This window comes from Eutrigla gurnardus (genome assembly GCF_963514095.1).
Source record: "Eutrigla gurnardus genome assembly, chromosome: 19".
Lineage (NCBI taxonomy): Eukaryota > Metazoa > Chordata > Actinopteri > Perciformes > Triglidae > Eutrigla > Eutrigla gurnardus.
Window position 1 is genome coordinate 19,081,556 of NC_139930.1, and position 17,466 is coordinate 19,099,021.

Below are 17,466 nucleotides of genomic sequence, written 5' to 3' on the forward strand. Positions count from 1 at the left end.
CAGAACTCCCCTGAGCGACATCCCTTTATGGAGATGACCCGTGCCTGCTGAAATATTCCAGACAGTTTTAGCACCTCCAGTCTTCCAGTGTGAATCACCACAGTCAGCATTTACCAGAACATCCTGCCGTTGGGGGCCAACTGCCAAGTGCATTTATCACAGTATCGACGGTGTTTTGCGTCGCTGTAAAGTAGTGAATGCAGGTGCTTTGGTGCTCACTACCTCAGTGCCCCGAAGTCTAACAACCTCACTGCGGTATTATTTAAAGGCGTTATAGAATGTAGTTTTTTTTGTTCTGTCAAATGACATAGTTTACCCCAAGTCTGCTTTACATCTAAAGCTAATGGTTGCTGGTGCGGCGCTTGTGTCGACCAGCAGGTGGAGAAGTTTTCAAGGAGTGGGTCGACCCTCCAGCCCCCAACTTTGTCCCTCCTCTGCCTTGTCTCATGCTGCCCCCCCTGATGAAAGGAGTTCCTGCACAAACTTCATTCCACTCCACAGAAGGAGAACATATGTTGGAGACTCACCAGAGACAGAGCAGACTGAGTAGACAAACAAAAGCTCTCACAGTGGACTCTTTTCTTCTTCTTCTTCTTGGATTACTTCTCCCAAAGTCAGGGTCTTCATGCGTCTTTGAAATCAGATTGTATGAATGTGAAAGTTTGTGTGTGTGTGCGTGTGTGTGTGTGAGGTGTGAATGTGATTTTAAACATGGATGCATCCCATGCCGTGAGCTCTCTCCCCCTGGCCCTTCTGCTCTCTCTTCATCTTCACTGCCATCTACTCGTCCGGGCCGCGATGGACTCCTGCTCCGACGAGGAGGGCACCCCGAGCCGCTGCATGCCCAAGTTCGAGAACATCGCCTTCAACCGCACCGTGGTGACGTCCAACGAGTGCGGCTCCCCACCCGAGGACTACTGCATGCAGACCGGCTCGACGCGGTCCTGCCACCACTGTGACGCGTCACGTCCGGACATGAGTCACGATGCCAGCCTCCTGTCGGACTTCCACAGGAACGAGGAGCCCACGTGGTGGCAGAGCCAGTCCATGTACTACGGCATCCAGCACCCTAATTCTGTCAACCTCACCCTCCATCTGGGTAAGATCACAGAAGTTTTGACTTCCCTCCACTTGCAGTTTGGGGGCATCTAGGTCAAGCATGCGTGTCCTCAGGGTTCAATTATGGTCTCTGGTAGTCCCATTTCATTGGAAAGTCCTCTAAAAAGCTTTTCACATTGCATTTTTATGCATAGAACCAGAATATCAGTCAATATCATCAATAGATTTAGTACTAAAGCAGGTGGTTTCCATCTTAAATGGGGTTTCACATCACTGCATGTTAGTCGAGTTAAGGTTTTTGTCACTTTTTTTCACCCTTCTGTGCAGCTAGTATCTGGATCCAAGTCCATTTCTGGGGAAATCTTAAATGCAAAACAGCTGTGCTTTACAACACATGATTTGTATTATTCAGGCAAGCTTTTCACAAAATAAAAAACACACTTTGGCCCATACATGGATTAGACTTGGAGTGTTTTCTGAGCACATAGCCACAAGGGCATGTCTGAGAATTTGGTTGGATTTAAAGCGGGATGAAGAGGACACACACTTGCTTCTGGCATGCCCAGATAGCAACTGAGTGATGGCTCAGTGCTGGCCCCAAGTTTACATTTAGGACACGTATCACCATGGAGTATTGCTGAATGAAACCATCCGAATCTGGCTGCCACAACATGTTAGAGCTGAAGAGGCTCTCTTTGAGGTATGATTTGGGACAGCCTTCATAGATCAACTTTTATGGCACCATTTTTTAGCTTGAAATCCACATTTCACATTATATATCACATTACAAGTTCTGCAGGCTCCGTTCAATCCTCTCAGTGTTTTTCATCTCAGCAACTGTCACGTTTCACCACAACAAAAACACTGTACAACTGACTATGAATGAAAACAGACTATTCCAGGAAATAAGCAGTTGATAACCTGCATAAAAAGTCCCTGAATCCATCAGGAATTAGACTTATGATAAGGAGAGGAGGACTGAAAGTTAGCCAGAAATTTACATAAAATATATTTGGAATTCAGGAGCTACACTTCCAGAGGTAAATTTCATTAACCCCCCAGCCAGAGTCATTTTTTGCATAGCCAGGGACTTGGTCAGCAGGTCTACTGTCACTTGAAATTATGCAAATTTCTCCTTTACTTGAGTAAGTGAGTTTTCACAGAACTTTTGGTGAGAACTTGCTTAGAAATGCATTTTAAACTAAGTTTAAGGAGGTTTTTTTTTTAAATCGAATCAAACACCTATGATTAACACAATGCTGTCAAAACCCAACCAGCCAACAAATTACAACTAAATATCAACAACGAGCAGCTTTTCTTGCTGGATCTATTTACACCACATTTAATATATGAACTATTGTACGAGCTGAGACTTGTTCCATTCATTTCCGTGTGCAGTGGTTTTAATGGATGCAACTTGTCATAAATATAAATACATTGTTTGTGCATGAAAAGTAGACCTTTGGGGATTTGTGGAAACGAAGTGTGTCATAATTGCAATATCTTATTATGTTTTGTAAAATGAGCTCTTAAAGACAAATCACTTGTTGTTGGCACAAATTATGTAAACAATGTTTTCTCCAGCATGAAGTAGATTCTGTGGCGCTGGTTTAATTTTACAAAATGTTTTCCTTTTGTTCAGCACTTGAAATGCTTGACTAACAGTTACTCATTTGCATGTACATTTAATCTGGGCCAACTAGGATTCGGATAGGTTGAGTGTTGCTTGGTTACGGTGAGATGAATGTTTAGGATTTAATTGTAGAATGCGAACACCATCAGTTTAAATAATTAAACTTCATTTGAAATGAAGCATCACAGTCTTTTGCAGTTCAAAAGCAAATATTTAACCATGCGCTGCTTTTAACCACGCTACATTATTCTCGCGTTAGAAATACAAGTTTTTTTTTATGCATTCACGCATTCTTTGCCTTTGAGCAAATGCTTTTGACTCACTTTTTGTACACTGCGTACAAATTGGCATTTGAAGAAATTCCTCATGTCACTAAATTTTATGAGACCAGTTTGAGCCATTAGCATCATTATCCCATTACCATGCGGCGCAAAGCTGCTGAAATAAAGTAACAGACCACATTTGTCACTTTAACTGAATTAAATGGTGGCGATTAATGTTACAAAGCATCTTTCTTTGAAATTACCTTTAGCTGTAGTGTGTGTGTGTGTGTGTGTGTGTGTGTGTGTGTGTAATGGAGGGTTTCAGCAAGGGCATACACAGGATTTTGGACCCCTCTGAAGAATATTGCCCTGGGCCCTGTATTTTAGTTATTTAACTAAATGAATCCTTACTAATTATTTATTTTTCTGATTAAGATTACATCTTATTAATTTAATTTGTTCTCAGTTAGAGGTTGAAATCAGGATTTCCAGTGCTGTTTAATCCATGTTGTCTTTGGTGATACTCTCCTCTGATACAGGACAAACAGTGTGTTCATGTACTGGTGAAAAAACAGTGAGTAGTACACTGATTCTGCCCAATGCATGCTGGGAATAAACCCCTCCCTGCTTTGTGTATAAAGATTGGTAGATATCATATGGCTGTAGATGGATGGATCAATATTCATGTCTGTGGATACTCTCCAGGCTATGATTACTACAAGTCCACTCACATGTAGGGGCACATTTTTTATTTAAAATGTAACTACCGGTAAATAAGGTTGAATGACAGCTCGCTTTAATACCAGCAGGATTTCAGTTAAATTAAATTAAATCTAGAGCATAATGTAATATCACCTTTAACCTGCAATAACCACGTTTGGCCTCTAGAGGGAAGCGGAAACAAGCTGTAAACGAACAATTAAACACCTTGATACAGCGAGCTTGTTAGCAAACATTTACACATCCAGCATTTAACGTTAGTTTTTTTTTGCTACCTGACTGGAGAGCGTAAGTCAAATATTTACTCTCTTGTAGTTTGTATTTGTTGTAGTTTATCTCCAGAAACTTGTCTGGCTGTTTAGCGTTAAATGCTAGCATGCTAACGTTGCACTATGCTAGCTCTGTCCGCCGTTTAACGCGCCCATTGTGGGTTTCTCTGGCTGCTAGCTTAAACCAGTTTGCCGGCTGTGACCGCAAACCACAACGTGGACGTGGCTAAAATGGTATTTTATATAAGTGTGTGCTTAAAGATGCTATGAAGTTCCGTGGAACCATGGGGGGGGAAATTCAGAGTCTGTCACCATGGGTTACAGTCGTTATAACAACGGTGTGTGTGCGTGCGTGTGTGAACGTCCAGCAATCAGTCAGTGAAGACGGTTCCTGTTCAAAAACTAGACATTTTCTTGACAGTTCATATTTCCTCCTCTTTAAGTGTCAGTGGAGAGGCCGCCCCATAAAATAGCTCCTCTTCAAAGGGACAAAATGATGACAGAAGTTGAAAATGTCAGCGCGTTGACCGCAGACGAACCGTCGCGTCACGTGTCACGTGCTCTGAAAGCAAGAAGACGTTGAGAATAACAGGCCAATTGATTTCCAATAGTGAAACACGCGTCCAGCTGTGTTTTCGGCCTTTGTTGTGTATTATCTCCGGTTATGGCTCGTTTGAAAGGCGCCAACCGTTGCTGCTGCTGCAGAGGTATGTGCTCTGCGTTGTCTGGAGGGTTTGTTATTCTTCAAACAAATCCCCCACACCCACCACGGGTCTCCCTCAGACTGGATTGACCTTTGCTCCTCTCTCTGCATTGCTCCCCAAACTTGTGTTTTTCCTAGACCCGACGCCTTTTTTAAAAATGTATTCCGGCATTTTTAAGAAGGGATGATTATGTTTTCATCTCATGCAGTTTTATGGAAATGAAATATCCCTACATGTTGGCTGCGTGGCATCCCTTTGGTCTGTGTGAACCGCTCTGCGATCCATCTGGGTTGGCGGTGGGGGGTAGGCTTCGACATCCCTGTTTTCTTTTGCCTCTCCAAACAAAACAAGCGCTCTGTGAAGGGAATATAGGCAAATGCTGGGATGATAAACACAGCAGTAGGATGCAGGGACGCATATTGCAGCCAGGTCAGACCGGCTCTGTGGAAGAGTAGAAAGGAGAAGGGGGTTGGGGGGCGGCTTCAAGGGGAGTAAACAAAACATAATGAGGAAGAAGGGGGGAAGAAAAAAGAAAATGTTGGGTGGTTTTCTCAGGAATTGGGGTCAGGTTTTTCCCACACAGACATGGTAAGATCCACACACACATACAGGCTCTGCATCTGGTTCTCATTCAGCACCGTTAAAGACAAGCAACATCCTGCCCTCAGATGTAAAACAATGATAAAAGTCTGCCACAGTTGGCATGACAAGTCACAATTCTCTGTAAGAGGCTGGTTTTTGTTTTCTATTTAATTTGTAAACTTTGAGACACAGCGTGATTGGAGGATAAACCCACTCATCCGTGTATTTGCTGATCACAAAGAAATCTCAGTTTTGGTGTAAACAGATTGTAAATATTGAGTCTGCAGTACTTGTTTCGAGTTTACTCTCAGCCTGTCTGGGTCTCTGGGCTGATGAGAGCAGCTGTGTTAAGTTGACACGAATGACTCAGACTAGGGTCAAATGCTGTGCTTCTGCACATCCCAGACTTTACTCTTACGTCTGTGTCTAAATAGTCATTTTTATTAGTGTTATTTTGTGCACCATGAACCACTTTGGCTGGATTTGTGATGCAACAAGTGTCTGGATTAGCCCTGTAAAGTTATACCAAGCTGTTTTACTCGGTTTCCAAACACATCTCCAGAGCTCAAAGACCTGTTGCTTGGCAAAAAAAAGAGAGACTTCTGCTTCATAGTGGTCCAAACTGTGAAAATATATGCACAAATTCTATCTTGGGGTGTATTTTATCTATAATGCATACATATGTGACTTTGCTTCGTTAAGAATAAATCCCCTCTGTGGTGGCCACATAAGCTCTGAATGCATAAAGTATTCACCCCTGAAAGAGAATGAAAAACAAATCATTAAGCATTATGCAAAACAACATACAAATATCCTTTGCAATTAGTCTGTATTTTCATCACGGGATAGCCAACCAATGTGTCATCTTCTGCCTCTTTTATGTTTTTGCCTCAGTCCCAGCAGGGCTGAGCTCACCTCATGCAGGGAGTAAATGAAAGCTAAATGATCTTAGGTCTCCTAAAGGAAAGATACCATTAGAGAGAGCTGCAGAGACAAGACACAGAGAGTTGCCTGGATCTGACTTGGCGGAGAAACGCAACAGATGTCATTATGGCTGTGCCAGTGGATGGCATCCCTCTATGAATGCGCGGAGTGGCTGAGACTTGGTATCTAATGATGTAGAAAAAAATCCCCAAGAGTGCAATGAAGACGCCTGTTAAGAGAGTTTCTACATGTTATTTCTCACTCTCTGGTCTCAATATGACTTCAATTTGTGACTGCCCGCTAAAGCCGCACAACATTTGGCAGATTCTGAACGCCTGTTGATGGATGTTTTTAGTCTGCATGCTTCCTCCAATATGGCTCCCGGATTATAGTTTGAAGTGTCCACAGTGAGTAAACAATGGGAGGAAATGAGACACTCGCTCCAAAAAAGTAGCAATGATTCTCTGTTTGCTCAGAGATTAGGGAAGAAGATGTCAACTTTCCTCTGAATCCAAATAAGGAATAGCTGTGTTGCAAATCAATGAAGTTCCCGCTTCAGTTTTTCCACACAAGGAGACATTATTACATGATCGCCTGTCAATTCAAGTCATCAGAGTAAAAGAAAAGAAAATGCCAAAAAGCATTCTTACCGTGACCCTTTCCCTCGTTACCTGGGAGACTTATTCCTCCATTTATTATTCCTCTTCAGAGATGACTTTTCTTCAGTAACAATGCAACACCAATTACAGAGCAACATAGTCGGATCTGCTAAATCCCCCCAGTAGCAACACAAATGGAAATCTGGGTAGTACGCTATATCTCCTGGTTTGCTGCGGATCTTCTTCCAGATGAGATTGTGCTCGGAAAACCCATTTCCCTTTTTCACAGATTGAAGTCAAATCACTGTTTTAAGGGGAATACAAATCTATGAAAAGTTTCTTCTTTCTCCCCCGTGCTACCAAGTCGCTGATGTACCACTAAAACGTCGCATTAGATATGTCAATCAATGATATGTTTAATTCCATGCCATGACTCAGCCCCTTATGACACTCATTAGTGTTTTGCAAGTTTGACCAATCACTTTTTTTATTGATTAAATGTGTTGCTTTCCTGTCGCACACCAGGTGCTGCATCAGACTACAGTCTAGCCAGAGACTCAACAATGGAGGCACTCCCCCTGTGGTTATGAACTCATTAGTCTATTATGTCCTACAGTTATTATAAGGACAAAAAAAAAAGAAAGATGTTTTGTCTCTTTTCCTTTGACCTATCGTTCACTTCTGGGGCCCATTATGATCAGCATAATGAGAAAATAATCCTGGGTATTCTTTTACTCCTGCAGGAATGACATTCATTTACCCTGCATGGAGGCATGGGAAATTAAGCCTATCCCCCATTGTTTTCCTTCTTTCTATAATGCAATTATGTCTTTTTTCCCCCCTTTGCTCCTGGGCCCTAAACTATCACCCCACAGTATTTGTCTCTCACATAACCAGCCCTGAACTAACTGTGTAACTACAAAGGATCTAGTTCCAGCAGTAATTCTTTCAATGATTCCATTCGAAGCTAATCATATCTGTTTTCCACAGGGAAGGCTTTTGAGATAACCTACGTGCGATTGAAATTCTACACCAGTCGACCAGAGAGCTTCGCCATCTACAAGCGCACGGAACAGGACGGGCCCTGGTCGCCTTACCAGTATTACAGCGCCTCTTGTAGGAAGTCCTATGGGAAGGATGCGAAGGCTTACATTCGCCCGGGAGATGATGAGAGGACTGCTTTATGCACAGATGAGTTCAGCGATATCTCTCCCCTCACTGGAGGAAACGTGGCCTTCTCCACCCTGGAGGGACGGCCCAGTGCGTACAACTTTGACCAAAGCTTGGTGTTGAAGGTGAGGGCACATTTAATTTGATTATTTTTATGTGATTATTTTTTTATTAGCGCCACTCAAAGTGATTTTGCAGATATATCACAACTAACACACTCAATCTTATAATGCAGATTCGAAAAAAAGGTTTATTATTCACCTGTAGACACGATGGCTGCTCTCATCACCTACAGCATCTTGTCAACAGTGCCGTGCAACTAATGTTTTGCGAACACCATCTTAAGCTCACACTTTTACACAAACAAACATACCGTCGCCACGCACATATATATATATCCATGACTTCAAGCCTTTCTGATAGCTGCTGAAGGGAATCTAATGTTATATTTAGCTCTGATTAACATTAATGAAGCTTTGAGAGGGCTGTGCTGAATTAATGGCAGCCTCTGGGGGAGGAGAGTCTGCGAAGGGCGGGCACAGTAAAGCGTGGCAAAAACTGAGTAAATAAAGCACTTAATGCAGCCACTCCTTTTTCTTTGACAGGGCTGTGAGTATGCAAATGTGCATCCATCCATCCTACTTCAGTGAAGGACTTTTCCTTTTTATTAATTACTGAGAAATCTTAGCTGTGGGAATATATGTTTATTTCCAGGTGCAGCATTGCTTACAGTAATATACGCTAATTGGCTTACAGGAGCATGTACTGAAGGAGGATATATAATGATGATGCACACAGTAAGACAAAGCATGTGATGGTCTTTGGTTTAACCTTAAACATATAACTTTTTTATTCAGGAAGAACACAAAGGGAATTTTAGTTGCGGCACGGTTCAGTGGAAAACAAATGGTCAAGTGTTAAAATTCACATCAGATTCAGGTTTATTACCTTTTATGAGGAATTTGCTTTGGTGCAACAATAAACATGAGAAAAAACAAATACTGCAGAAACCAGGAGACACATAAATACAGAATAGAAAATATATAAATATGAAAAATGCCATAAAAGAATTGTCCCACCACCACCTCTATAACCTGTTTCACAGGATGTGGATATTCTGCATGTTGCTCTTTTTATTCCTTCTATAATAAAATCCCACCATGCAGTAGACATACATCTTCAACAATATTCTTCAATTATTTCAGGAACGACGGTCAGTCCACAGTCACATATTGGCCCCCTCATGTTAGCTAATGATACATGTTCTTCCTGTGTGACCTTTCTCCTTAAATGTTGTAAGGAAATAGGTATATGGCAGTGCAACACTACCTCCTCTGTAAAGGTGTCCTCCCCCACATCATTATGCACGAACAGTAAGGGTGTCTTTTGGAGGATGTGTGAAGGCTATGTTGTGTAACCCTGAATAACCTACCTCGAAGAAAGAAACCATCTTCCAAAACTTAATAAAGTAAGAATGAGGGGATTTGTGGAGGAAGTGTGTTGCTCTGCCTGTCGGTATGTTTGCAGTTTCCTTTATATTGCTGTTGTAAATCAATTTAAAGAGGATTTAGCAATAGCACACCCAAGTATGCTTCACAGCTCCTCATTCACTGTGTGTGTGTGTGTGTTGTTTATGTTTTGAAACTCAACTATGAAATATGTTGTGTCTCAAATCTCTGAATGCGACGCTCAATGACAAACTGCTGAAGCAAACTGGAGCCCGATTCAGAGCGGATTCGTCTTTGACAGTTTGTGGGTGAATTGCTAGTGTGCTTAAATATTTTTCTTTTAATCATTCCCTTTTCACACATTTTATTTATAGAGAGAAGTTGTATTAAAAATTGAAAAGGGCCATTATGAATAAAAGCTACTTCTGCAAACTGCAAAAAAATTACTTTTACAGAGATAAATGTAGTTAATTGGCAAACGGATGAGGATTTATTGTGACACCATGCTTGTTTTATTTGCACTCTTAAACCTCTGAGATTTCAACAGCAGAACATTGTGATGCAGCTGACAAGCCCTGAGGGCTACATATGGTATCTCCTGCCTGCACACATACCTTTACCCCCGCGGCCCTCCGAACACACAAGCTCTCTGAGCCACATGCTGTCTGCTCATAAACACCTCGCAACCCCTCCCATCAACTCACGGCACTTACTGGGTGACATCTCTGCAACCTCTTACGGCAGCGTTCCCTCGAGTGATCCCATTTTTAAACTGGGAAAACTGAATAGATATCAGTGGTGAAGGCACGTCAGCTCTCAAGCATATGCTAAGCTGCTCTGAGGAGCAGAATAAAGACATGTTATCCTCACCTCTGCCATGCAAGGTGCAAAGTGAAAATTAGCTTTCGTGTTGCCATGGGTGGTGCACATTGTGTGGCAGGCTACTCTCAAGTAAGGCGACCGGATTTGTCCCGAGATTCAACTTGTATCTGTCTTGCTAGGGCAACAAAGAAAGGAGAATGAATAGGGGTAAAAAAAAACATATTTATGTGGTTTAGCAATAGCACTTAACCCAGTGTCAAAAGAAAGACCTCTAAAAATGTTCACCTCTGCGAGGATGTTCATCATCCCCATTCTGCTCACTGTGTATTACTTTGCTTCACCTCCTCCACTAGTAGTTCTACATTTTTCTTTTTGCAACGGAGCAGTTATAAAATGTTCCCGAGAAAAGGTAGCAGCATGGTTTTCGTGTTCAGAGATTATTAAACTGTCCTTTTCTGATTAATCCCTTCACACTAGTCCTCTACCACTGTACTATTTCGGCCTCTCTATCTATCTGCTATATAACTCTAGACTGCTGGGACAATAGCAAACTGGAGAGCCTGCGGTTGTAGGACATACAGGATTCAGCCTGTTCTGCTGAAATTTAAAGTTAGCATTATGTTTTCAGCTGGAAGTACATGCTCCACATGCATGAACAGAGCTAGAAATACATCAACTCACCATGAAAGGATTATGTTGGATTAAGGAATTAAGGGACTCAGGATTATGAGAAGGAGGCATGGGTAGAAACAGGTAGTCTGAGAGTCCACTATAGCTTGATGGGAAGAAAGTACTGTGGTCAGGGTGGACTTTCCTTAATCTCTTAATGACCCCAGTTCAGTTGCAAGTCCTTGAAGAAAAAGAAGATTATGATGCTACTTTGTTTGAAAAAAAATGTAGTTGCCGACTTGCATATTAACCCTGAATTGAACGGGAGTTGTTTTTTGCTTATGCTCAGCTGTTTTCACCTTTCCACACGCAGGAGAAGGTTCAATTTGTGTTGCTGTCACATAATTCAGTGGAGGTGGCACTTAATTCTGCCCACAACACACTGACTTTATCCCATTAGTACTTTTCACTGGAAGGTGTAAAACAAGAGAGACATTTTGGTGTTTTTTTTACGCTTTTTGTGCTAAATCACTTTCTGAGGTGCAGGGTTTTGCAGTGTGTCGTGTGAGCTGTTATCACACCTTTGGAGCAGGAAGACTCTTCATGTTGAACCCAAATCTGAAAGTTTGACTGGATGGTTAGATTTATTCTCATAAGGTTTAAGGTTTACTTTTTGGCAATTTATAATAGCATTTATTTATTTTTTTACCAAAACAGCATAATAAGATTTCAACAGAAATAACAGGACATCTTAACACCTGTTGATACATTTCAGAGAGTTTTTTTTCCAGTGGATCTAAAAGCACATTATAACATCGCACCACCTCTCGCTTGCCTCTTCTGATAGGGGCATTACTGTTGTAGTAAATCATCCCTCGTGACTCAGTCTGTTGAACTGGTTTTGCTCTTTACACATCAGGGTAGTCATCCAAAAACAAATCTGAAGTCTGTTTATTTATCTAGGGGAGTTTGAGTCCCAGGTGTGTCCATCCACAGTCCTTCTGTCTCTTTGTCGAGATCAGCAGCATCACAGCTTTCACTCTCTGAGTGAGGAACAACACCAGCCACTTTTGATTAACCCTGTTGTTCGGTGTATGTGGCACCACTGCGACCAACTGGATGGGAGGATCAATGAATCAATGCATTAGTCAGCGTGAGGGCTTTGCTCAACAGTATTCTCTTAAAAAACGGGGTTTGCCTGCACATATCCGCCTGTAGCTAATTATATTCTATTCTATACGTGGCAGATCTGCACGAGACATCATGTTATATTATCTATAACAGGACATCAAGTCTTTACTGAGGTAAAATGCGTTGAATCATTTGTTTTCTGTGTACAAAGCAATTAAGATCATTATCAAACCTCCCTCAGATCAGATTTCATATTTTCAGATATTAAAACTGCTGCTACACGTGCAGTAATTATGTAGGCATATTAAATATTTTTGAACAAACAATTCACTACTGAAGTAAAGATAAACATGAATATTACTGAATACGGTGTTTATATATTATTCAAATCAATGGCTGCTGTTATGGAAGCTTGGCAATGAGAAATGTATTTCGCTCAAAACAACATATATTACCAGCTAAGCAATTTATTTCAATACATACAATAATATGTATTTGTGCTGGTAAGTGAATTGCTGTTTCTGCAAGTGTGCACCATTCATGTCCACAAATAAAGCCTGGGATTGCTTCTGTTTATAGTAATTAATGTACAGAAATACACAAACCAATCCTTTCCTTTATTTCCTAGTCAGTCTTTAAATGGGGACATTTTTCCCCGTACCTGCTTTAACGATAAATTCTCATTAACCTCGTGAACCTTTTAGATGTTTTTACTTTCAATGGCGAGGCCATGTAACGAACGACATGTGTTGGGCGAGCGATCTGTAAGGAGGCCTTACTTACATTAAACCCTGGCTCCTAATGGTGTTGTTGGCTGGATTTCAATATGCTTTGGATGACATCGACCCACTGATTATAAAGCTGTGGGCGATCAATATAAGCCAAGAATACATAGATTGGGTGGTAAATCTCTCAGCAGACCTGCCAAACACCCCTTCTCCTTCAGTCCACCTTCCCTCTCTGCCTTCTTCTTAAACAACAAGATGAGAAGGCCCATAATTGACTGTGATCTGTTCTACCATTAGAATAAAAGGCGGATCAATTGCACCATTTCTTTCATTAAATCTCCGATTCCCCCTCTATTTTAAGGGTGACGGGACCGATGGAGTGTAGTTAGCAAAGACAAATACACATCGGTCGTCTTCTTTACATTCACGTTGCATTTGTATCAAAAATCTTTTTTTGTGCGGTAAATCCTTCCCAAAATATAAAAATGATGGTCGGGGTAATGACATACTGGTTCCCGCTTGAGTTACAAATGCTGGAAATCAAGAAGAAAGGTAACTCTATACAAGGGTTGAGGTTGAGAGCAGCACTCAAAATGTAATTCCCTGTACAGTACTATTTCTTGAAAGTAAGATGAAAGGCGTTAAAAGGAGGGAGGAGAGGGGACGCACATGCCCGGTTGTAATAGCTATTTGTTTTAAACAATAAACACAACCTGTTATACAAATCCAAAAAGCTTATTTTTTTTACTGTAGTGTAAATGGTTTGCTGTATTTCACCAGGGTGAACCTTTTTCAGTTTCATGCTTATAAAACAAGACAATTAAATCATATTAAATGGTCTGCACACTCTGTCGATGTGTACTTGTGTCCAGATTTTAATTTCCATTTGAAAGCCTACAGGCTAATTTGTTCTCTGTCCAGATGATCCCAGATAATGTCATCACAACACTGCAATGTTGCTCTAGAATTCAGCATTTTTGGCTCCAGGGACTTCCAGGACATGCGGGTCCTGTCCTCTCCAGAGTCTTTGCTGCTGACCTTGTGTGGCTGTGAGGCCAACATAAACAGTTCTGTCAGGGGTGCAATGTAATGCACGGATGCACAGATTTAAAAACCACTGTGTCACTATAATTACTGTAATCCGGTCCACTGTTCTGTCAATACCAGCTTTGTGTGGAAGTTTTGTGACATTTCCTCTAGCGCCACCAGCGGGTCGAAATACCCTTTTGTCTAATACTTTGGTTCATGGAAAGAAAATCTTTGCTAAAATAGCAACATTGCTGCTGGCCCCAGCTGGTAATTTGCAACTAACACTATGACGATGGTGCCTGAATATAGCAAGTCATTATTAGGGATAGGGTTGGGGTAGAATGGAAGGAAAATGTCTTTAACTAACAATTAATGACACCTGAATGTGCCATTTCCTGCAATATAGAGCCTTCAATCAAGGGCAGTTAAGTTGCTCTTTAACTATTACTTTGTATGTATATTGCTGTGTTTACTAAAGGATATTGTGAGACTTTGGTTGGTCGATCTCGTTCTCGATGGTGGTTTCGGGGGCATGCTTCCCTGGAAGACGTTTTGGTGCATTTTAAAGTTGTATGCATCAAACTGGTGCACTTTCAGAAATTAAGAGAAGGGGTCTGTTTTTCAAGATGGGTCGTTTGGGTTTCCGACAATCGCATATTAAGTCAATGCAAGGATAGCAAAAACATGCAAAATTAGGCGTTTTCTTTATAAACTTGAGTTGAAATATTACCTTGACACGAAGCCAATCAACACACTTTGGAATGTGACCCATTGTGACCTTTTCTCGCGTCACAATAAGTTGAACGAGCTGGAGAACACTCTGTAATACCCCATGGTTAACTCTTGTATATCTCAAACCCCGAAGGTATGCGGAAGAAAAGTAGAAACAAATGATTATCACTGATAATCCTCTATGAAAACACAAAAACCTCAGTCTCAGACTTTGTGAACGTGTTGCTCAAGCAGAATGTGTTTTCATAAAGTTGATATAATCAGAGTAAACGCCCGCAGCACTCTCTGACCAGTTTATTTCAGCGTTGTCTGTAGCAATATATCATTTCTATACACATGAGCAGTTATCCAGCTAATGCAGTAAAATGATACCCCGGAGGTACAAAAGAGGCCTTGGCCATCATATTTTGTCCATATGACTGACAATGTAGACCACAGTAAAGCGACGCATTTAAAATTCAAGCATTCATAAGTCTTCAATGTGTAGTTGCGCATAAAGAACATTAAGTTGGGGCTGTAAACAAGCCACTTATACATTCAAAATGCTCTCCGTGGCGGATAATAGTGGGGACGGATCACTTCAGGAATTTCTAGTCCTAGAAATCAAACGTATCAATTGGCTTTTCTTGCAGTGAGATCAGTCATTTGTGTCAAGGGTTAAAATCATAGTCCTTACATACAGGTTGTCAACAGAGCATGAAATGATCCCTGTTCCTCTCAGTGGCATGTGAGTGTGCCGTTGCCTCTGCATATGGCTCATACAGGACCATGCATATTTCATGAGGCTTAAAACAGGAATTGCATCCTGCCTGTTTTATTAGCATTTTAATCCCTTTGCAGATTTAACGCTCGTGCCTCAGTCTGAGGAGCGCATAGTTTCAATATAGAGACTTCACACGCTTCATCTGCTGCTTTTAAAATGTGTATCCTTGTCATTTTGAGAGGTCAAAGCAAAATTACATAAAAAAAAGAAAATAAAAAAAATCTGGCGACACTTAAATTGATGGGTGTTTTGCGTGCGTCATCTGCAGTGCTCTCTGTTCTACCCATCGTCTAATGTGTTGTGTTGCATTGCCAAATGATGTTAATTTGAAACAAACAAAGCTCACCTTTTAACACGACATTTAGATGTTTTCTCTAAAGTAATGGCTTACTTCAAAGAGGGCTCTGTTGTCAAGTTTGCAAAGCCCCCTTTTCCCAATAATCACGCCGAAGATGAAAGCTGCTTTTTGAATTCTAATTTAATTTGTTCAGTCATCCATTAAAATGGTTTGTCTGTCTCTTCTACCACCAGTCCACCCCTCTCCCCCCCCCCCCTCCCTCCCTCTCTCTCTCTCTCTAGAAAGCTGTGTGGCAAATTGAAGCTCCGCCATTGAATGACAATGAGTAAAAGGGGAAAAAGTACATATTGAGGCCACAGTGAGCATAAGCAATTAAATTAAAAAGTTATTAACTTTGGAATGAGGGACGCTGCTCTCTTTGCCGCCAGTGCCTGCAGCCGGAGGTTTCAGAGTTCAAGGAAACAGACTGAAACAGAAAGAGGGGTAAGGAGGCAGGCGAGGAAAAAGAGGCAGTGACAGACGGGGCAGGAGGCCAGACAGATTTTAGAGGTTAGGGTGAAGGTCATAAACCCCCTGAACCGGAAAACTGCATTCGATACAGTCACAAAAAAATTGCCGCCTGAGGCCTTGTTCTTGTCTGTGTTTGTAAGTGTGATTGTGTGTGTGTGTGAGTGTGTTTGTGTGTGTGTGTGTGCGCAACCGCTTGTTTAATCATTAGTCCACTATTGTCTTAAGCAAAGGATTGGCTCATTGCCACCCTCGACGCCGGAGCCTATCCCTAAGTCAGCATCATTGTAGTGTTGTGAGCCCAAATTCCAAGGGAGTGAGAATCAAAGTTAATTAAGCTTTTGCTGTGGTTTGCACAAATACAACGTAATGGGCTGACTACTAATTAACCCTAAGAAACTGCTTCCTTTCAGGGCAGTGTGTGATATTTGTAACTATGTCTGCTTTTCCTCTCACACTTAGCACCGTTCGTCCAAGCATGGCTAATAACACTTCCATATGATAATGGTCTTGCACTTTATGATAAATGGACGAGAGTGTTTTGCTTTTATTGTGAGTAAGAACTTTAAAATGCTAACAATGCATTTCATCTGTGTGCGTTTTGAAGCATGAGAGCCGGATGTGGGACACAATCCAGTAGTAGTCAACCAGTGTTTGGAATGGTCCCTCATTAATAGAGGCGAGAATGTAATTCATTTTAATGATTCTAATGAAGGATAATTTGGGGATGTAATCTGTTCCTGTCCATGTAGTGCATTCCTGTAGTGCATGTTAGGGTTCTCCCCCCTTGGTGAGCTGAAAATGATAGTATCATCCAGTCCCCACGCTTCCTTCTCCGATGTTGATTTATGAACAAATAAAACCGAAAATGGACCTAAAATGCTTGGGAGCTACCGACCACTGCATCTACAGTTTGTGCTAAATGTTTATTTTATCGCTCATTGTGTACTCCCCTTGTTATTCATCAGCAACATTACATTTCGGTCGAGATTTGATCACACAAATACTTCCCATAATTCCCATAACTTGCCTTGCGACTACTGATAGCGTCAAGAATTGCCTTGCTCCATCTCGAGGTGTGATTCACAAAAGATATTGCGTGAATGATATTACAACACAAAAACTCTCAATGTTCTGCAGCGGAGTAATATTTGCCCTTTATTTGCATCCGAGTACAATTATCCAATTGGCAAAGTATAAATGCAATTGACTTGAGGCCAGTGTGTCAGCTGTGAGGTGTGAGAGTTGGTCTCAGCCAGACAGGAGTGCCACTTCTATCCAAAAATCCCAAAGGCAATTAAGAGCGAGGAAAGGGAAAAATGTAAGTCCAGGATTTGTGAAAGGAGGGGAAGATATTCTTCATAATACATGATATTATATATATATGCAAATTGGACTGTTTTTGTAATGTGGCTCTTTTTTTTCCTCATCCTTTTGTCCCTCAGTGTTTTAACCTTCATTAGCTGGCAAAAAACT

At 41.4% G+C, this 17,466-nt stretch overlaps 1 protein-coding gene across 1 annotated transcript in view; it reads left to right on the forward strand.

Annotated features, from left to right (window-relative positions):
• Positions 1–507: 507 nt before the first annotated feature.
• lamc3 (laminin, gamma 3) overlaps positions 508–17,466 on the forward strand; it is an 88,149-nt gene continuing 71,190 nt past the window's right edge. Inside the window, exons 1-2 of the mRNA XM_084036135.1 lie at positions 508–1,099; positions 7,744–8,048. Of these exons, the coding sequence (XP_083892261.1) occupies positions 712–1,099; positions 7,744–8,048 (693 nt within the window). The 5' untranslated portion in view covers positions 508–711. The remainder of the gene's footprint in view (positions 1,100–7,743; positions 8,049–17,466) is intronic.